Source organism: Dama dama, chromosome 20 (assembly GCF_033118175.1).
Source record: "Dama dama isolate Ldn47 chromosome 20, ASM3311817v1, whole genome shotgun sequence".
In the NCBI taxonomy this organism is placed as follows: Eukaryota; Metazoa; Chordata; class Mammalia; order Artiodactyla; family Cervidae; genus Dama; species Dama dama.
The window spans coordinates 106,098,374-106,126,186 of record NC_083700.1 but is presented as its reverse complement, the minus strand read 5'-3'; the positions used below and the strand labels follow the sequence as shown (position 1 = coordinate 106,126,186).

Genomic DNA, 27,813 nt, shown 5'->3' with positions numbered 1-27,813 from the left:
ACGCAGTGTGTGGGCTCTGTAGTGTGTGGGCTCAGCTGCACCACAGCATGGGGGAACTTAGTTCCCCAACCAGGAATCGAACCAGCATCCCCTGCGTTGGAAGGTGGATTCTCAAAAACTGGATCACCGGGGAAGTACCCATATTTTCTATTGCTTCTTTTGTGCTCTGGAAATGAAATTTATGGCTAATATACCCACCTCTAATTAAAAATCAATATATAATTAAATCAAAATTAATATGTAATTAAATCACATTATATTATTAAATTAATATAGATAAGATAGTTTACAGATGTACATATATTCTTGTCCTGTAATATATATAAAAGAAATAAAGGGTAATGTGTATTTGTGAACTGGTTAATTCCCAGGAAGGTGACAGCTAAAGGTGCAGACCTGAGATAGTGTCAGTGTCTGAAATGGTGGTGAACTCTTGGTTAAGTTCTGAACAAAAAGTACACATTTCTTCCACTACACAGTAGTTGCCTTCCCAGAAAATTTAGTGTATATTATGGATACCCAAGTCCTCTGTGTTTATGTATAAAATGGTGTTAGATTCTTGGCTCCGGTAATTATAAACACATTTCTTCACTCGTGTTGAGCAGGATGTAGAATCTGCCTGCCTTCTGGGGTTGTCTGGAGTGCCTGGCCCCAGCCCCCTAAATGCCAGCAGCCTTTCACCCCCCCACCCCCTACCCCCATTATTGTGACAGCCAGTCCCCAATTCCCCACCCCAACATGGTCACATGGAAAAGCCTCCCGCCCGCCTCATGGAGCTCAGCATTTGAGTTGGGGAGACAGATATCATCACTAACCACACGTCTCTTGTAATAACAGTCTGTGATGGGAAATAAAGCCGGGGAAGGGGTGTGGGAAGACCCAGTGGACACGGCCAGGCACAGCTCCTGGCTGGCTTCTCTCTGAAGCTGCTCTCCCCGAGGACCCTGGGGACCAGGCAGTCGCTAACACAGGTGGGAACATCTTGGTTCTTGTTTTGACCCTTCAGAAGCATAGGAGGCTGTTGATCATACCCGCCTTTCTGGTACTTTCCCCTTGCTTTCCTTTCAGGGCTAACACAAAAAGTACTGGTAAAGGGGGATCTGGGAAGTTTAAGTCAACGAAGCAACAGTTCTGGTGTGAGAGCTGCGGCCAGTAGTAGGTGCCGAGGACTCAATGAGCCCAGGAGTCCAGCTGCACACAACTTGCTGCCTGGGTGGTGCTGAGTGTTAGCCTGACACGTAGGTGCCCAGTGATACCTGTGCTCAGGACAGAGGCTGATCGGGTCAGGGGTGCAGGAGGGAGGCTGAGATGGCGATGAGGCCCTGGGGGTCAGGCTTGTGGACCTGAGTGTGGCTGGGGTGGGCAGGGAGTGCCGGCAGCTTCTGACCTGGGACAGCGTGACAGATCAGGAAAAGGGAACATCTGTGTAGGCTTGGGAGTGGCCAGGAAGATGGGGGCCGCTTGGCTGCTGGGGTAACTGTGGGAGGAGGGAAAGGTAGAGGCCTGGGGGCCTGCTCTAAAGAATCTTCAGGGAACCAGGGCCTTCCCAGAGAACCCTGGAGGGGTGCTGCCCCCGCTTGCTGTGTGGACACCTGCCTGGGAAGGGGCTCCTCTGGCATGGACCGCTGTTCCTTTTGTGACCTGGGCCTGTGTGGGTTCTGAACACACAAGTGGGTCTGCCTGTGTGCTATGGGGGATGCTGGGGACAGGACCAGTCCGCCTCTAGCTCCAGTGCTCAATTTGCAGAGTCTAAATTTAGGTGAAGGAAGGAAGGCCCCCCCTCCCCCCGCCCCGCCCCACTTGGTTTCCTATGGAGGGGAGGGTGGTGTAGGAAACAGCCCGGCCCTTCTTACCCCAGCTGCCCTGGATGGGCACATGGGCGGTCTGTCTGGCTAGGGTCCCCCCACCCCAGCCGGGGGGTTTGGTGGTGAGAGAGGATCAATGCTTTGCTGGTTGCAGCTGCTCTGGGACACATCCTTCCTGCATAGGTCGGGGCTGAGCCAAGCCAGGCAGAGAGTCCCCCTTGGGACTTGGCAGGAAGCTGGACCAAAGCGGGCTGGGAGAATGTTGGGTGGTTCTGGCCCCCCCCAGCTTCGAGACGACGAGGGCTGCTAGGGTGGAGTGGGGGTGGGGCCCCTGGTGGCAGAGCCCAGAGTGAAGGGGTCCTGCTCTGCCTGGCTGGGTGGCAGGGACGGCGATGCAGTGAGGAGGGAAGAGATGATGCAGACCACGCTGGCTCCAGGTCAGGAAGTTTTATTGCTGACATGCAGGAAGAGTCCCCATGTAGTACAAAAATATGACTTTATACAAACTTTTTTGTGACTTTTTCCGTTTTTGTTTCTTTACAGTAGGACTTCTCTCAGCATGTGACACCCAGTGAGGGCAGACCCAGCCTCCTCTCATTTGCTTTGCCAGAAATTAATCAGACGGATGGGTTGACCTTGGAAGGGACCAGTCTGTCTGACAGGCTTTTGCGGACCCGGAGGATATTGCTTTGAAAAGGAGGAGAAGGACCACCAGGTGAGCGGGCCTGGAGGGTCTGGGCGGGCAGCCGGACAAGGGGCTCAGGTGAGGCCCTCACAGAAAGACAGTCACAGGCGCTGGGAGCCCTGGGCGGGACTGCATTTCCACTCCTTAGGAGACTTCTTTTTTGAAATAAATATAGAAAAGAGGGCATCCCACCCCCAGCCCCACCCCCGCGCAAGACCCTGGCTCTCAGCGGCTGGATGGCTGAGGGAGGCCAGCCTGGTGCTCAGGGGGGTAAGTGCGGGGCTCAGGTAGGCCCCGCGGACCCACTGAGGCAGAGGCTCGAGGCGCCCGCGTGCTGGGGTTGGAGGTGGGGAGGAAGGGGGCGTGGGCGGCCCTGCTACTGCTGGCAAGAGGTGGCCCCATTTTTTCCAGATGGGGAAACTGAGGCACAAGGAGGTTTTGTTTTGTTTTTTTTGGGACCTTGCCCAAGTCACTCACAGTGAGTCAGCTTTTGGGGAGGGCGCAGCTCACACGCTGGGGAACAAGGTCATACGGGCCTCGGTCACCTCCCCCACTGGGCAGGCAGGGCAGGGCTGAGGGCCCAGGGCAGCCTGGAGGGGGATACTCGGCTGCTCTGAGGGGCTGGGGGGGGCGCGGGCAGGTCAGGGGAGGGTCTCTGCTTGGCGCTGGGCAGGGCCAAGTCCAGTGCGGGAGAGCGGGGAGGGGGGCATTCTGGTGAGAACAGGGTTTTCTGGCAAGACGGGCATCCACTTCAAAATCTCGGCTCAAAAGGGCAGCGGGGCTGTTCTCAAGCCAGGTGGGGCCCCCGGCCCCTACAGGTCTCCCTCGTGAGCCCTGCAGCCCCCAGGAAGGACCCTGGCGACCCTGGCGGTCTGCTGGGAGAGACACCGCCTCTGTTACGAGGCAGGGGGGGAGATGCCCCTGCTCTTCTCTGAACAGAGGGGTGCTGGCCGTGCTCACATCTGGCCGAGGACTCCCTCCCATCCGGGTCAGCATCACCTCGGTACCACGGTGAGGGGTGGAGGAGGAAACCAGGGCTAGTGAGGGTGTGCAGCACCTCAGAGAAGCTGAGCTGGGAGAAAGAGAAGCCAGTCTAGAAGACCTCCTCATCACCGGAGACAAGGAGGGACTGGTGGGCTGGAGATGGAGGGGGCCGGCAAGAAGGGGCTTCTGAGCCCGGGGCTGAGGAAGGGGCCCACTGGGGGCTGTGGGCTCCCCTGCTGTCCAGCCAGGCTGGGGGCAGCGAGTGGCCACGGGCCGAACCACCTAGAGATGGCAGAGAAGCTGGTTTCAGTACAAAAATAAATATATTTGATTCCGCTTAAGATGAGGTGAGAGTTTTCCAAAGCTTGGACTGAGGGGCCTGGGTCAGAAGGGGAGGGATGAAAACAGACTGTGAGGGGTCTGGGAGGGCAGTGGGGAGTGGGCGTTCTTGTGGGGAGCCAGCAATGAGCTGCACTTTCAGCTTATGTGGACTGTTGGGGGGCAGCTGCCCCCTGGGGGTCGGGGGGGGCGGGGATCAGTGGTGGGCAGGCTCCCTCCTCCTCCTCCTCCTCACTCAGTCCAGAGACAGCATGGTTAAAGAGACAGAGGTAGATTAAAACGTTATGATTAAAAGCAGATTAGTTATCTAGGCTTCTCAGATTAAAAAAAAACCAAACAATCAAGCAATCATTCCAAAAGGTAGCTTTGCGGTACCTCTGCTGACCACACGGGTGACCTGGGCTGTCCCTGCCCCGTTCCCGGCGCAGCCTAGGCAAGAGTTCAGCACGGCGGCGGGGCGGCAGGGCCGCTGGCTGGGGGCCGGGACGAAGTGGTGGGTGGGCGCCGGTGCCCCTGCCCGAGGCTGCTATTTCCGCAGGTAGCGCTGGGCCAGGATGGCCGCGTCCAGGGGGTTCACAGGCTGCGCGTCGTGGCCCAGCCGGCGCACGGGCGGCACCCCCGCCCCCGACGGCCGCTTGGGTGCCCAGCCGCGGGCCTCGTGTCCGGAGCTCTTCTCCTCGGCCAGCAGCAGCTGCTGCCGCATGTAGTTCTCAAATTCATACTGGGAGCTCTCCTCTGTCACCTTCGCCTTCACAGCGGAGACGGGCAGGCCGAGCGACAGGCGGGTGTGCGAGAGGGAAGAGCAGGGGGGCGTCAGCTGGCTTGACTCAAGAGGGCCCCTCTCCAGGCACCACCCCCCTGGGCCCGATCTAGTAGTGGCCGAGAACGGGGGCCGGGGGGGACGGTCCCTGAAGCTCCCCAGCCAACCTGGACCTCGCTGGGCTGGCCCCTCAGACCTGTGACCTCCTAACCCGCTGACCGTGGGAGAGGTCACGTTCCCTCAGAAGACCTGGTGCCCGCCTGTGTGACAGGGCGGTACGCTCCCCTCCCCGAGGCCCCCAGGGACCAGTGCAGGCCAAGTGTTTGGGTGGCCTGGGCGACCCTGTTTCTCTGTCGTGCCCCAGGCTGAGGTCCCTGGAGAAGCCCACACACAGTCACAAACTGAAGTGGGAGGCCCCACCGCAGGGGGCTGGGGGAGAGCAGGGCTGTGGAATCAGGCTGTGGTAGACTCTGAGCCCTGTGGCTTTGGGGAGGTTACTTTCCCTCTCTGAACCTGTTTTCTCTTTAGTGAAATAAGAACACACACTGGCTGCACAGGCCTGCAGTGAGGGCTGAGTGAGATGTACTGGGGGCCATCGCTGCTTGCTAGGGGTGATTCTTTTTAGCTGCTAAACAGCCCTGGGGGCGGGTGGGAGCCGGGGGTGGGGTTCTGAAATTCTTCGAAGACAGGGGGCTCTGCTGTGGTCCTGGGCTGGCTCCACCCGGTCCCCCCGTCCAGTGCTTGCTGTGGGACTCGGGGTGGCCCAGAGACGGAGGGTCCTTACAGCTTCCCTCCCAGGACTCAGCAAGCCCTGCCCTCCAGGGGGCACCCTAAGATCACCCGCCGGCTGCTGCTGGGCACCCTGGGCCCGGCCCCTACCCCTGGTCCAGCACTTTCTCCAGTGCAAGGGACAGGGGAGGAGGGAAAACCGGGAGAAAATGAATCATCTGAAAAATGAAAAGCAGGAAGGGCGAGAGAGAACCCTGTGACTCAGAGGGGCAGAGAAGTGTGGCTGTATAAAGGGCCAGCGTGTGGCAGAGCCAGGGCCTGGGCAGGAAGAGGAAGCCACCTCGGCTGCCCCACCACCCCTCTCTCAGGCCACAGAACTGCCAACTGAGCCAGACACGAGGCAGGCCCTGGGCGGCTCAGGCTGAGGAACTTGAGGCTCCCGCTCCCACTCCAAGGGCTGGGGAGAGGCCAAGGTGGCCCAGCGCCCTGCCAGGAGCTGCTACCTCCGCCCTGCCCAGCCTGCCCTGCCTGGAGGGCTGGTGCCTCAGGGCCTGGCCAAGCGGCCTGGTTGCCGTCCCCAACTCACCTCCTGGGAGCTGTCTGCGTTGCTCATTTGGTCGTCAATGTCAGGAACCACCTGCAGAGGCCCGCTCAGAGAAGACAGGGACTGCCTGCAAGGGAGGCAGATGAGCGAGGCTGGCTCCAGGCAGCCCGGCCCTGCTCCCCCCAGTCTGGCTGCCAGCAGCCCAGCAAGGCCGGTCCCCGCTGCTCTGAGACTTGGCTGGAGTCAACAGACCTGGGCTGAGTACCAGCTCAGCCCCTTCCTGACACCGCTGCCTCTGCTGCTCCGAGCCTCAGCTTTCTCACCCAATAAGTGGGGGACAACTTCTATCTCGCGGGCTGCGGTGAGAACTCAGTGAGATAAGGCCCATCCTATAGCTGGCATCGACTGGCACGCAGTAGGTGCCCAACCCTGAGTTCTGCCTGCGTCCTCCAACCCTGCCCATCAGGACCATCTGGAGACCTGACTCTGCCTGGTGGAGACAGGCCCAACCTCAGGCGACCCTCTGGGGAGGCAGGGCAGTGCCCACAGGCGGGCGGGACCCTGCTCTGCCCGGCCCACGCACCACGACGCGATGGTGGCGCTGAGGGCCTCCAGGACGGCGGCGGCGGCCAGGCGCTGCTGGGGGTCGAGGACGAGCAGCTTCCGGATGAGACACACGGTGTTCTCAGAAACCCGGCCGTCCCTGATGCAGGAGAGAGGGGCAGTGGGGCACTCAGGCAGGGTGGGCTGATGCTGGGTCCTGGGCCCAGGACGCCAAGCCTCACCGTGTTGTTTCTACCCCTCAAGCCCGATGGGCCGGAGCCCAGGGAGGGAGGACTCACTCAGGGATGGTGTACTCGGCAGCCTTGATCTTGCGGAAGAGCTCTTGCGGGATGCTGTCGTAGAAGGGGAACTGGCCGTAGAGCATGGTGAACAGCACCACGCCCAGGGCCCACATGTCGCTGGGCTTGCCCCGGTACGGCCGGCCTGCAGGGCACACAGACACACACGTGCTCAGCCCAGGACTGGGGAAGAACGGCCCTGCACTCCCTTCCCTGGCACTCCCGGGAGTCCTACCCAGGGGACCCCCTTCCACCCCGGCACCCTCACTTCCAGTCACCCTCCTGTGCTTCCTCCCAGGGCAAGCCACACTGGCCCCGTCCCTGAGCTTCGGCCAGGTGCCTTCCTCCTTTATTCCTCGGACTGGTTCCTGCTCGTGCTCTGGAGACCCGGCTGCACAGGAGGATGCCCTACCTCGGCATGCTCCACGAGGAGAAGGGGTCTCACCTGGCCTGTGCAGCCCACCCCTGGGGCAGGCCTCACACCGCCTCCCCCCAGCACCAGCTCTGCTCTGCTCTGCCTGGGCTCCCGGGCGCTGGTCCAGCCCCATCAACAGATAAGCTCACCCGGGAGCTCTAACCATCAGGCGATTTCTCCCTGAGCTCTGACTTTTGAGGGAACATTGAACTTGAGGATTTTGTTTTGATAATGACAATGCTGGTTATGGTTCATTGAGCCACACACTAGGTTAAGGGCTTATTTAATCCCACTGGGACCTAAGGAATTAGGGGCTATTATTAGCCTGATTCCAGAGATGAGAAAATAGAGGCCCAGAGAGGTCAATACCATTCCCAAGGTCACACAGGTATTAACCAGACCATGAACTGTGGGGGTAAGGCCATGCCTGCCACTTCATAGCCTCACAGGTCTGCGCTTAGCACACAGAATCAATGAAAGGCAGACTTGAGACCAGAACCCACTTGAGTCACCCCACTTTGTCCTCTTAACAATGGGGGGAGGCAGGACTGTTTTCAGCTTTTAACCCAGGAGGAAGCTGAAGCTCAGAGAGGGGGCTGAGGGCCGAGGCACACAGCTGCGTAATTAACATGGCCAGTCCCAGAGCCTGGTCTCCGGTCTCCCGGCCCAGGTCTCTTTCTGAGGCAGGGGGTTCCTTTGTTTTATTCTCCAAGACTGGCATCTGTCTGGAGGAGTCAGAGAGAGAGGCCTCGGGTAGCAGGTGCGAGTGACCGCACATGGAGGCCACCCCGGCCTGGCTGCTGAGGAGACTCCACCAGAGGCAGCACCCCCCGCCCCCAGTCACAGACCCCACCTCACAGCTCTGGGTTGAGGAAGGGGCCTGGGTCTTCCTCCTGGCTCTGTCACCTACAGGGAGGCCTTCCAGATGCTCATGTGGGGTTATCCAGGCTAGGCTGTGGGGCGGGGGTGCTCAGGGGGCTGGGATACCCCGACACCCAGATCTTTCTCGCAGAGGCCACCATGACTCCAACCCTGATCCCCAGGCCTGGGAGGTGGCACCGCTGCCCTCTGCAATGGTTGTCCTGTCAGAGGCCTGGCGCTCCAGCAGAACCCTCAGCTGGGAGGAGGCCTCCAAGGAGACTGCAGACGGCTGTGGCAAATTAGAGTGGCCTGTTCCCCGGGAAGACAGGTGACAACTATTACTGTGAGGAGGGAGGCGCGTGTGAGTGCGGGGGATGACAGGCCCCGGAGGCAACCCTGCGATCTTCACGATGGAGGGATGGCAGTGGGGGTGAGCCCTTGGAGCGATCAGGACAAAGAAACCTCAGTTTGGCAAAGGACAAGCCAGAAAGGAAAGAAAGCCTATGGTGAAACAGTTAGGAGCGAGGGTTTGGGCAGAAGGCAGCCCTGGCGGGGCGGGGGAAGCCTCAGGTTTCTGGTGAACCGTTAGCTGTGACTGTGAACAAGAGGTCTGACCTCTCTGAGCCTCAATTTTCTCATCTGTAAAAATTCTACCTCATGGGGTAGCTTTAAACAGCTACCCCATGCTTTAAACACGGGGTAGTTTAAAACATGGGGTAGTTTAAAACATGTGGTTTTAAACAGATGATGCCTGTCACATGGCTCAGTGTAGCATCCGGCACCAACGGTACGATCAGAAGGTGGCAGCTACGTAATTGACTTGCTCTGGCTACCACTACCTGTCTCAGCCATGGAGGCAGGGTGCTTGTCTGCCTGTTCACTGCTGTATCCGAAGTGTCTCGAACAGAGACTTGTACATGGCAGGGCCTCAGTAAATACCAGCAGAGTAAATGGATGAACAAATAGACAAAGGGAGTGGTAGATGCAAGTCTCATCACAGTAACCTCCGTGAAGACCTGTTCAAAGGCATCCTTTCAGACTTGAAATAAAGGATGTTTCTTAACAGGGCCTCTGCCAGGCCTTGCATGACTGGACCCCCATGCGTCTCCCCTTGAACTTTCTGAGCAGCAGCCTCAGGGGCCTTCCGTGGGTTCCTCAAATGTGTGGTGCCACCCCTGCCCAGGCACACCCCCTCCCCAGTGGGTTGCTATTATCCTCAAGATAGAGCTCAAGGCCTTCGAGTGCCTATTTCTCACACTCACAGAAATCACGTTTCTGTCCTTCCGAGAACTAATCTCAGAGAGTAATTAGTGTGATGACTGCCATCTTCCTCCATGAGACCCCACGTTTTGGACCTGGATGGGCAGTACTGGTTTGGGTCACCACTGGAGCCCCAGCACCTCGCCCAGGGCACAGATACAGTCTGCTGCCTGAGTGAACGGCTGCAGAGCCTGACTGGGTGAGGGCCCTGGGGGCTGCTGCTGGCGCCCCGCACATACCGCTGAGCACGTCTGGACTGATGTAGGCAGGGCTCCCCCGCTGGTCCTTCAACAGGTCCCCCTCGCTCACGAGATGCTTCCCGAGGCAGAAGTTGGTGATGGTTATCCGATGCGTCCTGGGGGGCGGGAGGCAGAGAGTGAACAAACCTCAGAGTCTGTACCCCCGGCTGCCCCTACCTCTCGTCCCAGGGGCAGAGGAACCACACCCGCATCTTCTTCTGTTCCCCTGGCCCTCATCTTCCCCGGGGCTGTGTGGGGAGTGCCATCGGGGGTACAGACACAGGCCAGTCACCTGGGTTGATACCTGGTGAGTTGTCCCCGCAGGGACCTGAGTCACTCTGCCCAGGGAAGCTTCAGGGTACTCCCCTGAACCTGCGCCCTTCCTGAGTCCTGGGGCTACAGTTTAGGGTCTGGAACAACTGCGGAGATTTCTTCAAACAACCCCACACAGTATCTAGGTTGGGAGGGACTGTGGTGTAGTTCAGCTCCCTCATTCACCCATGAGGAAGTCCAGCAGAGTCCTGGAGGCCTCCCTGAGGACCGCTTTGTCCCCCGGGGGCTGATTCCTTCGGTCATCACTCTTAGGATTAAGTACTATCACATTATCACTGACAATGCTAAACACTAATGCCCACTAAGGGCAGACCCTTATCTGGGCTTATGTGCCCAACAGGGGCTGTCTGCACTCACGCCTCACAGCAGCCTACGATGGAGGCTTTCTCACTGCCCACTTCACAGAGGATGCAGTGAGGACACCCGGACAAGTGGAGGGGCTTGTCCGGGGTCACACAGCTAGTGAGCAGTGGAGCAGGGTCCAACCCAGGTCTGTGTGACCCCAGAGTCTGCACCGAGTGACACCGGGCAGGTGCCCACGGCGTCCCTGGCTGGTGCCCAGCCCCTGACTTTCCCTTCCGTTCCATCCAAGCTAACTCACCCCTTGTCTGGTACCTGAGACTCTGCACTGACTAGAAAACCAGAGACCCCCATCTGAGAGTTGTGGTGAGAGGAGCTTTGGGCTCAGATCCTTTCTAGGAAGTCACAACGAGAACAAAAGTCGGCAGCCCCTGGGGATGCGGGGAGGCAGGGGCCTCTCCACCCACAGGCGAGCAAGGCCTCCTGCGGGCTCCCACGTCAGCAGGCTGGGCAGGGAGGCCTGGGAGGACGGTGGAAAGGGAGGCTGCACCGGGGCCTCGCACGTGAGGCTCCCAGAGCCCTCCAGCTTTCTCGGGGAGTTCTGCTGGCAAGGGCTTGGTGCAAAAACAAAGGCCGCTCTGTCCCGTGTTCCAAATGGAAACGCTGACTCTCGCTCTCCACACAGGCCTGCCCTGGCACATGCCACAGAAACCAGCCTGGTGGCCCCCAGGGCGGCGAGATCCCAAGACGGGGTGGTAAAGGGTCTCGGGTGTAGGTCACGTCAAGAAGTAGGACTGCTCCCGCTTGGACCCACCCCCGTCACTGTCCTGAATACGGGACTGCTAAGCCCTCTCGTCCATGAGAGCCCCACAAAGCAGGCATGCTGCCTTTTCTCCATGGTCAGAGCTGGCCATGGGAGCTGGAGGCCCAAGACACTGGGAGGAGGACAACTCGGGGGACAGTCTGGTGGGCTAGGGAGTCAGATCCCTGGGTTCCAGTCTTGGCTCTGCCCCTGCCTGGCTGGGTGATCTTGGGCATGTTATTTAATTTCTTGCTAAACCTCAAATTTTCTCATCTGTAAAACAAGGAAAATATCAACACCTAACTCCCAGGGCTGTGTTAGGATTTAACAAGTAGAAGATCCCAGGGAAAGTGCTGAATCCAGGGCCTGACAACTAGTGACTGATGACCAGCGGCCAGCTGCAAGTACATTTCGTCCTCAGACGGGGGGCACAGCTGGCGTGGGTTACCCTGGGAGACCCCTCGGAAGACAGTGTGTGGAGGCGGCGGGCGAGAGGAGCCACACCGTGACGACAGGCCCGGGAGCGCACCTGCCCACCTGGGCCTTCTCTCTCTGTCGTCTCAGCCCTGCACGCGCTGGGCTCAAGGAAAGTTCGGCTGAGAATCTGCAGGGCGGGCCGGCAGGGCCGAGTTGGAGCCTCTCCCACAGGAAACCGCACGGTCTGCTTCCAGCCCTCCCGACGCCTGGCCCCGCTCCCTGATCTGCCACCATCACTTTGGTCGGTGAGGCGCACAGATCCCGGGAAGTCCAGACCCCACAGGCTGGTCCTGGCAGGAGAGGCGAGGGTGGCAGGGGTGCAGGGAGGGGGACTCGGCATCAGCAGGGCCTGCTGAGTGAGTCACCCTTCAGCTATGGCCCTCTGGGCTACCACACTGTGTCTCCTTTTCTAGGAAACTGGGTGTGCAAATGCACCCACGCGGAAAGAAAGGAGGATGGAGAAAGAACCCACAGTGAACCTCACGTAACCCCAAGAGGGGACTGTAATCCTTGCCCTTCATCCATAGCCAGGGAACTTGCTGTTGCAGTTGCCTTGCAAACCCTTCCCCTGTTCCCTCCCCTGGGAGTGATCCGTTCTGCTGGGGGCTTCCGGCTTGTCTGCTGCCTCTCCAGCTGGAGTTAGGGCCTGGCCTGATGGGCAGAAGGGGCTGGACCTCTGCCAGGTCCACCCCTGACTCGCAAGGATGAGAGCAAGGCCCCACGGCAGGGAGGGGTGTGCTGGTGGACACTTGGGAGTAGGAGCTGGGCGGTCAGCATGGGTCTCCGCAGCACCTCCCATGCCTTCCTGGCACCCATGACTCAAGCGAGAGGCGGCCAGGACCTCTGTCTGCCCAAGACGCAGCAAAGGGATTATCAGATTAGAGAATGTGCTGCCAAGAACCCAGGTCTGATGAGGTGTGGGTGCTCTGCAGTCCCAAGAAAACAGCGATGGGTGCACACGCACGCACGCACGCACATGCACGGAAGAGCTGCTACAGCAATGCCGGCATTACTCAGACAGGCATGACCTTCCGACCACATTCTCAGAACCTAGGGGCCCTGGAAAAATGGGAGCCGGCAGCTAAACCACCAATGGAGACAAAGAGGCCTGCGGCGCTGGTCTCGTTAGCACCACAGAAGCCCCTGATGGCACGCGCCCAAAAGCACCCTTGGGAGTCAACGTCCCTCAGCAGGCCAGGACCCAGCCCACCAACGTGAAGACAATGTGCTCCCAGGGCTGGGGTGGTCTGCGCTCTCTGATAACTGCCTCTCCTCGTGCACCACCTAGCTGGGGCCGGGGCACTGCGGGACATCCTTGCCGGCCACTCACCACATAGTGGGCCTCATCTCCAGAGGGAGAGGGCGTCAGGCCTGCAGCCTGCTGGCTCGCATTAGGAACGCTTATGAGGGGCCAAACCCTGTAGGCAGTCTCGTGTCTGGAGCCAGGATCTGCATGCATGCATGCTAAAGTTGCTTCCATCATGTCTGACTCTGCAACCCCTTGGATTATAGCCCACCAGGCTCCTCTGTCCATGGGGTTCTCCAGACAAGAATATTGGAATGGGCTGCCATGCCCTCCTCCAGGGGAATCTTCCCAACCCAGGGATCAAACCCGTGTCTCTTATGTCTCCTGCAATGGCAAGTGGGTTCTTTACTACTAGCCCACCTGGGAAGCCCAGTGTCTGCAGGGAAGCGTAATCATCTCTGCTTCCACAGACAAGGATGCAGAAACTCAAAGTGCCTTGGTTCCACGGCAGCTTCTCAATACACGACTAAAGGAACGGGTGAATAATCACAGGGGCGCGTGCTCACGGCCTCAAGGGTAAATCAAGTGGCAGTGCTGTGCTGGGAGCCGGGTGTGACCGCCGGGGCCGCTCCTCCCGGGTTTCTAACCCTCTCTCGGCCGCTCAGGGTTCACTCAGCCCTGGAACTCCCACCTTCCCTCCTCCCCGCGTAGCTCCCAGGACCAGGTTTTCACCACTGTTTTCTCAGGCTGGCAAACCTCTGCTCGTCCTTCGGGAACTGAGACGGCCAGAGTCTCGGCCCCTCTGTCCTCTGCACACTGGCCTCAATACAGTGACACCCGCTCCCCAGTTGCCCCCACCAGGTGGCGAGCTCCAGGAGACCGTCTGCGGCGCCAGCGCCGGGTGGGGCTGGAGACAGGTGTGCACGGAGGGGAATCGGGCTGGCACGGCCAGGTCTGGTGCCCCAGGCCCCTCCCCAGAGCTCCTTTTCCTGTGACCACTGCGGCTTTGGCCACTTCCTAGGGACAGTGGGCCCAGGCCGCTACGGGATGGGCGCCGACATTCTGGACAGATCCCCCACCACACCACTTCTGCTACGAGGGGTGTGCGGCCCGCCATCTGTAAGCTCTCTGACCCACCCTAACACCGGGAGTGAGAGAGGTGAGGGTGAGAGGCTCAGGGAGATGGGGGGCCGCGCCTCTAGGATCGTGGCGACACACGCCGGGCCTGGGCCCCTGCACGGCTGGTGCGTCCTCTACCACGGCCCCAGATCAGGGGTCCCCGAGCCCTGGACCGGTGGTGATCCGTGACCTCCTAGCAAGCAGGAGGTGAGTGGTGGGTGGGACTGAAGTCACCCCCATGCCCGTCTGTGGAAAAAAGTGTCTTCCACGACCCGGTCCTGGTGCCAAAGAGGTGGGGGGACCGCTGCCCCAGGTCACTGGGAGGGGCCCAGACCCTCTGCCTGAGTGGGATGAGAGCCCGGGGCGGGGCCTCACATGATGTCCCTCTGCCGCCGGCTCCCCGAGGATGCTGGGGTGAGCTGCCCAGACCCCCTCCAGTAGGGAGGTGCTCTGTCCCTGCTGCTAGGAAAGTCATCCTTTTCCAGGAAGTCCTCTCAGCCAAAGGAAGCTGCCCTGCCCAAAGCTATGCCCCCGGGCACAGCCTCCAATTCAGTGGCACGCTGCAGTCGGGGTACAGGGCCATGCGCCCCTTGACTGGATGCGGAACCTCTGAAGGGCCACCTGGCTTTCCAGGCTGAGGCCCTGTCGTGACTGCCCAGAGTTCAGCTTCTCCCTCAGCCCAATCTCGCCCCCTCCTCCCCGAGGATGCGCCCCAGGAAACTTCCTGCATGTACATCTAAGAGTCTGTTTCCTGGGAACCTGTCCAGCCTTGCTTTGCTCATCTGTCTTTCCGTCACCCGTTGGTCTATTTTTTATAGTCATTTACTGGGCACCCACTGAGCATGACAAACGAATGGACTAGGGAGACTGCTGAAATCCTTCCTAAGGCTCCCCTTCTGAGCAAGCACCATATTCCCCTGTGGCAAAGGACAGAAGCAGGCATCCCATTCCCCAGCCCCCGGGGCTCCTGGGGGAGGTGGGCTGTGTGGAGTCAGAATCCCCATGGGGACGCTGGGGCTCTGGGCAGATGCAGTGTGTAGCCTGTCCCAGCCCTGAGGTTCCATCGTGAAAGAAGAAAAGCGAAGCTTACCTCTTATTGAGCACCATGTTCCCTAGCTTCAGGTCTCTGTGCACGATATTTTTCTGGAAAACAACAGGCATGTGGTTTGTACTGTGACGATCAGAGCCAGAGCGGCACCCGACCTGTAAGAGGCAGGCTCTCCAGGTGTTGGGGAAGACACGCCTCTTTAGGTTTGGGACTCAATTTGCAAGCCTCGGACAGATGAAGACCACTCTAAGGCCTCATTAAACATGCGCATGAACTGGGCAACATGTGAGCCCAGGCCGTCTTGGCCCCATCTACAGCGTTTACTCCGGTTCTTTCTCCCCCTAAGGCAGCCGCCAGCAGAGAAAACCACTCCTCTCTCTGCCTCCATCAGACATCCCATAAAAAAAGCAAAAGCAAACCCGGCTCCCTCCCACCAAATCCCAAGCACCTGCCTAGATCTGGGGTCAGGGGTGAATTCTCACAGTTCTGATGACAAGTATCACAGGCTCAGCCCCACAGAAGCCGTGTGTCCGAAGGCAGCCCAGGCTCTCCTAACCTGTGCCTCGGGGTTCCTGACACCCCCGACTCTAGGAAAGGCTCAGAGACAGGCTGTGTCTGCCCCTGGTGGGTGTCTCACCCCTAGCCTCTCAACTGATGGGCATTACTGTGCTGGACTCTGCTGGGCGGCCCACATGCCCCAGGATCGTGGGCTGGGCCTGCGGCACGCGCCCTCAGGCGTGCCATCCAGCCGCCTTCCTTCTGGACGTCCAGGCTGCAGAGCACGCTGGGCGAGGGTGGGACAGCGCTGCAGCTGTCAGAGCAGCGGGGTGGCTTTCCAAGGAGAGGAGGCGGGAGCCGCGGGGCGGGGCCTCACCTGGTGCAGGGCCTCCACCACGCGCACCACGTCGTAGAAGATGACCACGGTCTCCCGCTCGCTGAGCCTCTTCTCCTTGATAACGTAATGCTGCAGGTTGATCAGGTCAGCCGTCTTGTCGCTGAAGTCGTGCGCGCAGAGGCAGTCGAGGACGAGGCAGATGCGCTTCTTCATCTTCTTAACCATTCGGCTGGATTCTGTGTCCTCAACCACTTCACAGGTGCGGTCCTGGGAGGAAGGGCGCAGACCGGGGCTTGGCCATGGGCTCAGCAGGGCCAGGGCCAGGGGCTTGGGGCTCTACCGGAGCCTGAACAAGCCTGCATGTGAGTGGTGGGGGCCTGACATCTGGGCGGCATGGACCCCGCGGCCCTGCTTCCCCGGCGCCACTGCCAGGCCCAGACAGGGCCCAGGCTGAAGCAGCGCGGGTCAGGCTTTAGGCTCTGGTCCTACTGCAAAGCGTATGGCTCAGGGCTTGGCACCGAGGGCCCAGTGTGCTGGCAGCCCTCTGAGCGCCGTGTGAGGGCAGCACCCTCAGGGCCCCCATCTCCCTTAGCTCTCCCAGAGTGTAGCAATGATCAATGCAAACTTCCTTCCGATGTCCATGACGGTGGGAGCTAAGAGTTCTATGTGTTCAAGGCAACTGTTTCCACGTGGAGGCAGGATTCCTGGGCCACACAATGGCGCTGGCCCCTGATGGCTGATTTCAGGCCCTGGCCCCTCCTTGTCCTAGCTGTAGGACCTGGGGCAGTTCAGCTAACCTCTCCAAGTTCCTGGTTCCTCATGTGTGAAGGGGCGGCAACTTCTACCTCACAGGGGTGTAGAGAGAAAAGACAACCATGCCAAAAGTGTAGTAAGCACTTGGGCTTGGTATCGATAAGCCAGGGCTTGGTAAGCTGACACTGCGACCAGCCCTAAGGGTGGTAGCTCTGGATGCATTTTCCTTGGTAAAAAAGTATGCCAAGGGAGAGAAAACACAGTGCAACATGGGGACTTTTATCCCAGCAGCTTGAGGAGGCCTCCGTGCCAGCACAGCAGGCTGGGGGACTCCTGGGGACGAACTCTGTATTCCTCCTCCAGGGCAGATCATACCTCTCATTCTGTCTTCCCCAGAGGCCCAGCCCAGTGTCTGGTACACAGAGGACTCTAGAGAGGCTTCTCACCACTCAGGGTCTCTTATCCAAAATGTCAGACACCAAGGCCAAGCTCTGGAAGCTACCAGAGGTGAAATACTAAGAAATCATCATCACCCCCCATTTGATTTCATGTTTAAGGGACACAAATTTTCAGAGGTGCCTTTCAGTGCACATCTAAGAATGAAGACCTTGGTGGGGTCTATGTGTGGCAGTGGGAGGCATTTCCCACTTATTTTACCTCAAGAAGTCAAGCCAACAAGGAGCTTTTATTGCCTGAAATAACAGCAGTGACGAGCACGTGTGTAGCTGGACAGCTCAGGGCGTTCTACCCTCTCATTCATCCTCCTAGCACCATGCAAGGTGGGCACAGTAATCACGGCTCTCAGACGAGGGATCTGAGGCTTGGGAAGTGACTTGCCCGAGGTTACATCACCTGAATTCAGAACTGCCTGCTTCAAAACCTGTGTGCCCTCCCTGACACCAGGCCCATCCAAGCACGCGTGGGCCTGGCCAGCGTGCCGAAGGCGGTGCAGAAGCTCTGTGGGGGCCGTCAACAGGACCCACTCCCCCAGCACTCAGAGTGCTGGTTCTTCGTTTCATTTTTGGAGACGTAATTTCAGTTCTGTTCTAGGGAAGGCTCTTTTCAGGGTACCAATTGCTAATCAGTACCATTCCTAAGGGACCTGGGACATCCGAGCCCAGGGCCCAGGGCCCCTTGCTGCAGATGCTGAAATGCCCAGGCAGGCAGCAGGACTGGTACCAAAAGCAATCACGGATATCCACAATTCCCTGCCCCACCTTCCTCATCGCCCTCCCGCCCACCCTGGCCTGGCCGATTCCTGACCACATAGCTAGAAAGAGCCCGTGTCTTTAAATAACTTCCGCTTTCCTCTTTTCTCGGAAAAGCGGCTCTTCAAAGAAAGCCTGCAAGCGGGGTGCATTCCCGCTAGGCTGCCACCATCACGGCAGGAGCGCTGTGCTGACCGGACCTCCAGGCTGCCTGCCAGAAGGCCTGCTGCTCTGCATGCAGGCAGACTGGGGGAGCTCGTGCGACGTGGCCCCAGCGGTGCCAGCCGGGTGGGGGCGGGAGAGGCGCCACTCACCTGGAAGAGCCCGTGGTGGTGAACCACCCCGTCCTGCGTGTGGAGGAGGGAGAGCAGGGAGTACTCGGTGTGCAGCAGCATCTTGCCTTGCCTCTCCTCTTGGCTTTCAATTCCTTGGTCGCCCCTCTCCTCAAGGGTAAGGATCTTAGGAAGGCACGCACACAAAAGCAAAACCCCACAACCTTTACTTTTCCAAGCAGAGTGACTAGAACAGGAGAAGCAGGGGTTCACGTCTTCCCATGCCACCCCAGCACATCCACCCACACGTGTGTGGATGAAGCGAAATGGTTTTTCCCGACGTGACAGCAATGTGAGGTTCACATGGAACCCCCGGGAAGAAGTGGTGCTGCTCTTGTTCACGGGTGGGACAGAAGGTGGGCCCTGTGCCTCACTTACCTTCAGCTGATAGAAGTCATCTGTGCCATCCTTCCTCGCCAAACACTGCACGATGCTTGGCACTGGTGAGTTGCCCAGACGGGGACCTGTGGCACAGACAAGCCGCTGGCTTTACTTCTCGGGAGCCCTGTCCACCATGGCACCGAGCCATCATGCCACCACGGGGGCTTCTGGCTAGATCTTTTCTCCTGGAGGACACCATGGCTCACACCCACTGAAAAAAAGGTCACCCCTCCAAAAGTAGAGCAGTGTGTGTGCATGTCTGAGCACATCTGGTTTTTATACCTTCTCAGCACGAGGTGCGTACTAGAATCTCCGAGGAGCATGTGTTAAAAGCAGATCCCAGCTGCAACCTGGGCCCTCTGAATCACCAGCTCCAGGGTGAGCCAGGAAACCGTCCCTTGAACAGGCTCCCCTGGTGGTCTGCTGCGGCTGTGTATCAGCTTTTGGGAACTTCTGTACTCCTGGAGATGTACGCTGCTCACTGGTCTGTGACAGCGCCCCGAGCTTTCGGAGCATCAATCAGGTAATGAGTGTCACAGTCTCACTGCCTTGCTGAAAAACCTGAACAGCACTCCGCTGCTTTTAATAAGAAATTGAAACTTTCTGGCCTCCAAGGTCTTACATGATTTGGTTCCTGTCCAGCTTTCAATGGATCATGTTTCCCCAACCCCTCCTCACCATACTCCAGTTCTGCTGGACTCTAATTCCTGAGAGGTTAAGCCCTTCCCTGTCTCTGGGCCTTTGCACTTGCTGTCCCTTCTGCCTGGAATGCTTTCCCTCTGCTTTTCACATGGCTGCTCCTTCTTATCCTTGGCTGTCAGAGCCAATGTCACTTCCTCATACAGAACCTTCCTTGTCTACAGTTGTCTCTGGGCCCTTCTTGGACTCACATCATCCTGTTTACTTCCTTCAGGGCCCTTCCCCCTTCCCCCCTACTCCTGTGGTGATCGCATGTGTTGTTTACTCTCTTTTTCTAACTAGAATGTTAAGTTCCGTGAGGGCAGGAACTTGTCTTTTTTTTTTTAAACTTTATGGTCTTTATTTTTAGCTTTAGAGTGTCTCCAACCTTCCTGCCCAATTTTTTTTTTCTTCTGTGCCTGGAGGTGTGTGGGATGCAGGATCTTAGTTTCCTGACCAGGGATTGAACCCATGGCCCCTGCAGTGGAAGCACAGAGTCCCAAGCACTGGACCACCAGGAAGCTCCCCAGTAACTTGTCTGTCTCAATTACTGCTGCATCCCTGATAAACAGCACAGGACCAGAACGTAACAGGCTCCATGTACTATTTGCTAAGTGACTGGAGGTGCAACTATCCTGTACTCCTAAGTTCAAGATGCTGTGCCAAAGCAAAATTCACACCCAGCCTTTGGCTGCTGGGAATGTTGGGGTCCTCAGGACCCACCCTACCTGCAACCCCACGCATGCAGTCTGGAGTTGCTGGGCCTCGAATATCATGCAGAAAGGCCCTGCTGCTCCTCCGGACCACTGGGAACACCCAGTTCTACAGGATTTTGGTGCCAATTTTATAAGAAGTTTGCAGCTGTACCAAACGTTTTGCAAAATTATTGTGCCCTCCATGAATGGTCAGAGAAGCGCCTTGGAAGATGGACTTTGGGTTCTAGGACAGCTTGTATGCCTCCTGAGGGCAAAGTCCTGGGGCACGCATAGGACTCTCCTGGGGGAGACTGTCCAGCTCTCGGCTGACTCTAATCTAAGGCTGGTGAGCTACAACTGAAATGACAGCTCCTGGTGCAGAGCGACCTTCCACTCTCATAAACAGACTCCGCTTAAACCAACAGAGGGTTGGTCAGGACCCCGCACTGGGGCGGGTGCAGCGCGGCACTGTGTGTGTCCGCAGGTCAGACTGGGCTGCCCCGGCCCCCCACTCACCTAGCCATCAGAGGCTTACCCAGGATGAATGGTCCAGCTCTCTTGGCATTATTTCCAGAAATCCCACTTCCTAGAGCCTTCGCCCTGGCCGACGTTTCCCCAGCTCCTCTGTCTGATGCTCTCCGCTTCATTCTCAGCTCTAGACGAGACAGAAAAGAGCCTTCTCACTGAGCAAATCAGCGAGCTTCCTTACGCTAACCCAGCCTGCGAGGCTCTGACTTGGGGGTGTGTCACACAGCGGCTGCTGCTGTTTCCGTGGCCGCAGTCACCTCCTGCCCCTTCCAGAGTAGCATGGAAGGTTCTCGGTAACAAAGAATCATGGCTCCTTTTCTGCGGATTAATTAGGTGCTCCAGGTGGAGGTCCTGGCTACAGAGGTGGGCAGCTGGCCCGCCTCAAAGGGTGCATTCAGATGCTGAGAGGAGGATACTGACTTCTGTGTAGATGCCAACTGGGCTTTCTTGAGACAGAGAGCTGGCCCTGGAGCGACTGTTTTCGAAGTGAGGTGAAAAAAGTGAAAACGTTAGTCGCTCAGTCATATCTGACTCTGCGACCTCGTGGACTGCAGCCCGCCAGGTTCATCAGTCCATGGAATTCTTCAGGCAAGAGTACTGGAGTGGGTTGCCATTCCCTTCTCCAGGGGATCTTCCTGACCCAGGGATGGAATCCGGGTCTGCTGCACTGCAGGCGGATTCTTTGCCATCTAAGCCACCAGGCCTTCCCCCCAAATACCCCTTTCCCCTAAAAGGGAAGGAGACTGGGAACCAGATTCTAGAAGACATCAACCTCTCAACTTGGGTTTAAAAAAACAAGAAGGAGTTGCTCTTTCTAGCTCTCTGCAGTTCACCCCTCAGGAAGACAGTGTCCTGGAGGTGGGGCGGGGAAAGGTGGACACAGTGGAGTTCCCACACAGGAGGGAAGACGGTCCCAGGGATGCCCAGGAAAGGCCGCCTGCCCAGCCCTGAGACCTCGGGCCCAGAGTGGGTGCACTTCCCTGAGGAGGTGATGCTGGAGTGGGCGAGAGGCAAGGTCGTTCCAGAAAGAGAGGCCTGGGTGTGCAAACGTACATAGCAAGAAATGGCACGGAAGCAACATGCTTCAAGCAGTCTGTGTTGCTGGAGTGTATGGCGTGAGGCAGGGAGTGGTGAGAGAGGGCCCAGAGGGGCCAGCAAGGGCCAGATCTAAGGGACCTGAAGGCCACGTCGGGAGTGCAGGCTTCACTGTTACACAGAGGGCTTGGGAACACTGAACCTGAGCTTCTATCATTTTTTCTTTTTAAAAAAGTCACTGGCATTTCCTGCAGAAACACCAGAAAATACCCATAATGTTACCATCAAGATATAATCATTGTTAATATTCAATCAGACTTTCGTGTGTGTGTGTGTGTGTGTGTGTGTGTGTGTGTGTGCGCGCGCGCGCGCTCACAGTTCTGGTTATTACGAAAGCTTAGACCACACTGTGACGCCATTTCTAAGTGTCCTTGTCTCCCACCTAAAATATACCAGTATGACGAGGGTAAATTTTATGGTATATGTAATATATCTCAATAAAGTCACAAAAAAAATCTTATTAACATTCCTCCATCTTCTGTAGCATCACTTGAAAGAGTCTCCCTGGTAAGAATATGTCATGATTTATCAGACCACATGCCTATTCACAGACTTTGAGATTCTCTCCACTTTTTATATCTTTTATTAGCAGTTATAAACAATAACATCTTGGCATAACTGCCTCCCTCAGGATAAACTCCAAGAATGGTCAAATGGGGTGCGTATTTTTAAAGAAGTGTGACAAACACTACCAGGCTGCTCTCAGGGAGGCTGTGCTGATTTATAGACCATCGGGCAGTATGGGAGAGTAAATCCTAGAACCTGCATCAGGAAGGAGCATTTCCATATTTTAAAAAGCTGCCAATCTCATAAATATTAAAAAGCATATCATTGTTTAAATTGTAATTCCTTAATTATTCATGAAGTTGGACTTGCTTTACAATTTTACATGCTTACTGGTTATATGCAGTATTTCTTTTATGAATTTCCAGTTCATTTTCTTTCTTTCTTTTTTTTTTTTTTTTACTGCTTTGTGTGTATTAGTCTTGGTGATTTTTTAGGAATTCTATATATTAAGGCTATAACTGCCATAGGATGTAGTTTTTCTTAATCAGATAGTTTTCTTTTCCTTTAGTTTGTTTTTGCCATTATTCACAGAAGGTACCCCTACTCTGAGAACCGGTGCGTCTTCACTAGTTAGCTTATATCTCTTCACATGCTGCCATTCTGGCCTCTGGCCCTTATTCTAAACCCCAGGAGACTGACTCCATGCAGTGAACTGGCAATTGGGAGAGACGGCCCAATGTCCTTCTAGTCCAATCTACCAGATCCGCCTCTCATCCAGCCCCTAATTCATTTCCAGAGCGGTGCCACTGAGGAGCAGACCCATGATTTCACTGAGAGTGACGAGGATCAGGTAGCTCAGTAGGCTGTAACAGTCCCAGACAGAGCAGAAGCTATGGTCAGGCTCAGCGATGACTGCTGCCAACAAGGGTCATGCTGGCAGCAGATTCAGTCACTCACATAAGAGCAGGGGGAGAACACAACTGCTTCTGGAAAAAGCCTAAAAAGCTAGGCAGTAATGTGTCTAGAACACCATTCCTACCCTTTGCCTGGCTAATTTCTGTGCATCTTTCTCAATTTGAGTATCACTTCCTCAGAGAAGCCGTCTTGATATCCGCAACACCAACGGGTCCCAGTCTCATTTGGTATCCTGTAGTTTTCATACAAAGCACTTTCCTTATTTTGTGATTATATATTTATCTGTGTGCTCATATGCTTAATGTCTTTCCCCTAGCACTAGACTAAAACTCCCTCAGAATTAGAAAAAAATGAAAAAAAAAAAAAAAGTACATAAAACCATTACCCCCCCACCCCCACCCCCGTGCCAGGCCCAGTAGATGCTCCATGGGTGGCTGGACACCTTCCCTGCAGTAGCTGATGGCTCCAATGGGGTCAGCTGCCCTGTCCTGGTAGATGAGTTGATTTCAGTACATCCTGGCCCTATTCCCTGGCTTCCCTGGAGTACTAAGCATCCTCTCTCCTCCTGGATCCTTGGAGAGCACCACTATGGCGTCATCGTATCTGTGTAGACGCTGCCTAGGCGCCCACGCTCAGGCATGGTCTAGACAACAGTTTGCCGGGAGCAGCTGCAGCACAGACAGTGAGTGGGCTCCGCCTGACCCCACCCACCCCACTAAGGATTCAACTCAAGCAAATGGCATGGGAATTGCTCCAAGATGTAGGCAGACAGAAGGATGAGAGCAGACGGGCAGGGAGAGGGAAAAGATGCTGGCAGGGGAAGTGGCAGCAAGGCTGCTTCCCTTCCGGAACGTTCCTTCACACCACCTGAGCTGCGGAGGCAATGGATGCAGTGTGAGGGGGCAGGTCTGGGCAATCGGAAGCTGTGGTGGCCTCGCTGGTGGGATGAGCAGAGACAACCCCCCCGGGGACACACCCTCTTGTCTCCTGCCCTCAAATCATCCTGCTGTGTCCCCTTCCCAGACATACCTGCAAATGGCCCACTGATGTGCCCACAGGGAGCCTGCTTCAAGGGATCCTGGCCTCACAGTGAGAGTGCAATGTGGGAGCTCTGAGTACCCTGGTTTCAAAAGGACTTGGGGCCAGGCCTCTCCTGAGACACTGGTCCTCAGGCCGGGGTGAAGGGCCCTGACCCTGCCTGGCTAAGAGGGAGCTGTCTGCCTGGTGTCTCCTGGGCCCATGGCTCAGCTTGCCAGAACTCAGGAGGCCTGATATAGAAGTCTCTGGAGCTTTAAGTCCATCCATTCTTCCAGGGCAATCCTCCCAGGTCAGCAACAGTTCCCTCAGAACCCGGACTCAGCAGACAGCTCTGCGAGGCAAAAGAGGGTGAGGGGGAAGCATGCCCGCCGCCTGTAGGCTGCTCTGCTCAACCCTCAAGTGGGGGGTTCCCTTTGCCTGACCTGGGGAGCAAGCTGTGGGCATCAGCTCTGTGTTCACATCACAGCATACCCAGAGGAGGCGATGCCCACCCCACCCTGCTCGTTTGCCATTAAGGTCATCCTGTCCCAAAGCTGCTGGGCGATGTGAGCCAAGCTCTCCCAGGAGGCAATGAAGCCTGGGCCATTGGCACCACCCAAGGCTCTAAGGCCCAGGATGCCCAGTCCAGGGCTGCAGTGTGCCACGGTGCAGGACAGCTGGGCAGGGCAGCGCCAGGCGGGGCACCCTATGGCAGACCGTGGTTCAACACGGTGGGCATACCACCAACCCCCCAAGGAGGTAGGCTGCAAAGAGAGAGGGTACTGAGACCTTCCCAGCTCAGTCCTTCTTCAGCTCCACCCAACTACAAGGCAGCTGAAGCCTGGCTGAGGCAAGGAGAGGCCTATCACTCACACCCAGAAGCATCCCCACGGGTATCCATGTGGGTGCGCGGATGCAGCCCCGGGCGATGGCCACTCACACACGCACAGAGCCAGCGCGAGTGCCCAGCCCCACAAACACGAGGGGCAGCACAGGGCCTGTCCACATCTGCAGAGTTCTGCACTCAGCCTCGTGGGAGGCTTCCTGCTGCAACCTCAGGGCTCCTGGAGAGGCGGGGGACCCTGCAGACCGAACCAGTGCAGGCGGAGTGCACAGGTGGTCCCTGCAAGGAGCCAACGGCAGACCCCAGCCCAGTGAACTACTTCCGTGTGTGCATGTGTGTGATGACACCACAGCTGGTGGCCACGATCTGTCAGCAGCTTCTAATGCCTGCTAGGAGCCGAAGGACTTGTCTACACTGCAGGGTCACATTGAGCCGATAGTGTCAGGACTCAAGCTGTCCCTATCCCCACCCCCATGTTTCCTGGCTCTGTCAAAACAAAAAGATCCTGAGCTGTTCAGGCCTCTGTCTTCTGGGCTTTATCTCTGGCAGTGCCTACTGAAGGCAGGGACCCTGCCCCTCTGTCCAGCCCACCTGGCCCCTGGAAGTCAGCATAGGTGCTCCCACCCATCTCTGGCTTCAGCCCTATTTGCCACACATGTGTCAAGGGTCTGCGTGGCCACACCCACACCAGACCCCAGGAAGGAGGTAGAAAAGGGTCTCTGTTCACAGGACGCTCAGGTGGCAGAATAATGTGGTCAGAACAATGCGTCTCAGTCGATTCCATGCCATAGCACAGACAGAAACACCTGTACTACAGCACTTGGGGGTGGGGGTTGGGGGTGGCGGTGGAAAGCTTAGGGTGCTTTCTGCTGCAAGCCTCAGCTGACTTCTGCTTGGTCCAGTCACTCTCGAGCTAAAGGGATCACCATCTTGACCTACATAACCCATACTAGCTGGGATGCTTGGAGTCAGAGCAAGCCCAGCACCATTACTTAATGATGAGATCTTGGACGAGATACTTATTCTGCATGTGCAAAACCCAGAGTACAGGATCCACCTTACAAGGCTGATCCAAGGATTCAGTGAGATGACCCAGGTAAAAGGGTTAGCAAGAGTATTTACTGGCATATTATGAACATATGATAAACTGTGCTTTTCTTAGCTTAAACACAGTAACTTTGAATTTCTCTTGCTGCCCAAGGAGAAAGGAACAGTCAGGCACTGACTTGGAGCGGGGGTGGGGAGAAGAAGAAGGAAGATAACCAGACTGAATGCTTAAGAGACCCTGAACTTGTTATCTGTCTGCCGGTCTGATACTCCAGGCTGGGTGGGCGTAGGTGTGGGTGTGGGTGGTCTGATGAACAGCCCGAGTGACATGTTCAGCTGAATGTGGGGAGGAGAGGAAGCCTGGGGGCTGGTTGAGCTCCTGAGGAGGCAGAGGGGTGTTGGGCAGTACCAGGTACGAGTCTGCAGTAGAGGGCAGGGTACAGTTGTTTTGTGGGTCAAGGGGAGGGCCTGTTCGTTTAGGCAGAGGTACACAGCATCTCATCCTCTTGTTCTGTTTACTGGTTTATGGGGGAGCAGAGGCCGGAGCACTAGCTGCCAATTATCAATTCAACGCACAGTAAGGGACTGTCCAGAATGATGATGTTGTTGTTTAGTCGCTAAGTCATGTCTGACTCTTTCGTGACCCCGTGGACTGTAGCCCACCAGGCTCCTCTGTCCAGGGGATTTCCCAGGCAAGAAGATTGGAGGGGGTTGCCATTTCCTTCCCAGGATGATGCGGCCACACCAAATGAGTCCTTCATCATGATCCAGTTGGGGGGCAGTGAGGAGTCTAGAACTAAGACCTAGTGCCTCTAGTCCAGGATCTCTTGCAGAGGACTGTGGGAGGGGGACAGAGCACACATACTGGGCTGTAAAACTGCTATCAAAGGACATGAGGCTAGGTGTGTGTGTTTGCCAAAATGACTGAATCGTTAGAAGACCTGTGAAATTCACTATGTGTAAATATACATTTAAAAAAAAAAAGCAAACTGCAACCTTAACCACATGATCAAAGTTATACCACTAATAACAGAACAATCTGACATCATGTTACTCCTGCAACCTTACTGAAGTTAATTTTTTTTTTTTTTTTTTTTGCCAAAAATGTATAACCTGAAGCTGATCAGAAGACAAACTAAAATTGAGGGAACGTTCAACAACAGGCCTATATGCTTCAAAAACATCAACATCAGGTAGTTTAAAAAAGGCTGAAGAACTGGTCTCATTTGAAGGAGATTAAAGACCGGACAAATAAATGAGACAGGTGATCCTGAGGGGAAGGAGTTATATTTTGAACAATTAGCAGAATCTGAATATAGACTGTGTATCAGATGCTACAATGTTAAATTTCTTGAATTTGAAAACTGCCCTGTGGTTACATAGGAGAATGTCCCTGTTCTTAGGTTACAGATGCTGAAGTGCTTAGAGGTGAAGGGTCACCATGTCTGGAATTTACTCTCTGGAGACAGAGGAGAAACTGCACTCTGCTGGAACAGCTCCCAAGACCCTGGAGGAATCTGTTGTCCAGATTCACAGGTTCAAAAGGATTTCTTGTGGGTACAAAGCTCACAGAAGCAGAATTTGGAATCTCATACTTGTGGGGTGGAGCCAGCCTGGTGTGAACAGGAGTTCGGAAAACTATTCTAAGGGAATGGGGGCAGGGGCGGGGTGGAAATGAGGTCTCTGTGCGATCTCAAGGTCTGCCACCTGGTGGCGTCTTTCTATAGTGCATCTTCAAAGGGTGTCTGCACCCACTGCAAGATGGTGGGGCACTGTTCTAGTCAGGAAGGATACAGGAACAACTCCATCAGAAGACCCCCCACCTCAGCTACCTGTGTAACTGAAAAGTGAAAGTGTTAGTCCTTCATCATGCACGACCTTTTACAATCCCATGGACTATATATATATATAGCTCCCCAGGCTCCTCTGTCCATGGAATTCTCCAGGCAAGAAGACTGGAGTGGGTTGCCATTCCCTTCTCCAGGGGATCTTCCCGACTCAGGAATCAAACCCGGGTCTCTGGCATTGCAGGCAGGCTCTTTACCATTTCAGCCAGCAGGGAGGCCCTGTGTAACTGGGCCTGGACAAACAGATTCCAGCAGGCAGCTCTCTCTCCTCTGCTTGGAGACCTGGGCCTACACAGCTCCATCTGTCTCTGCTGTGGGGGTCCTCCAACACTTCCTGGGGTCT

General features: G+C 56.4%; 1 protein-coding gene across 6 annotated transcripts in view; it reads right to left on the bottom strand.

Annotated features, from left to right (window-relative positions):
• Positions 1–2,237: 2,237 nt before the first annotated feature.
• The window catches only part of STK40 (serine/threonine kinase 40), a 37,323-nt gene continuing 11,747 nt past the window's right edge, over positions 2,238–27,813 (bottom strand). For 3 of the 6 annotated variants that reach the window (XM_061122373.1, XM_061122372.1, XM_061122374.1), the window contains exons 2-11: positions 20,206–20,325; positions 18,295–18,380; positions 17,899–18,042; positions 15,663–15,890; positions 14,831–14,883; positions 9,464–9,579; positions 6,689–6,833; positions 6,430–6,549; positions 5,889–5,973; positions 2,238–4,561 (exon numbers count right to left, since the gene is read on the bottom strand). In XM_061122373.1, coding sequence (XP_060978356.1) covers positions 4,340–4,561; positions 5,889–5,973; positions 6,430–6,549; positions 6,689–6,833; positions 9,464–9,579; positions 14,831–14,883; positions 15,663–15,890; positions 17,899–18,042; positions 18,295–18,380; positions 20,206–20,317 — 1,311 coding nt within the window. In that variant the 5' untranslated portion in view covers positions 20,318–20,325 and the 3' untranslated portion in view covers positions 2,238–4,339. Of the gene's footprint in view, positions 4,562–5,888; positions 5,974–6,429; positions 6,550–6,688; positions 6,834–9,463; positions 9,580–14,830; positions 14,884–15,662; positions 15,891–17,898; positions 18,043–18,294; positions 18,381–20,186; positions 20,326–27,813 lie in introns of those variants that run through there. The other 3 variants (XM_061122375.1, XM_061122377.1, XM_061122376.1) reach the window with 2 other exon arrangements.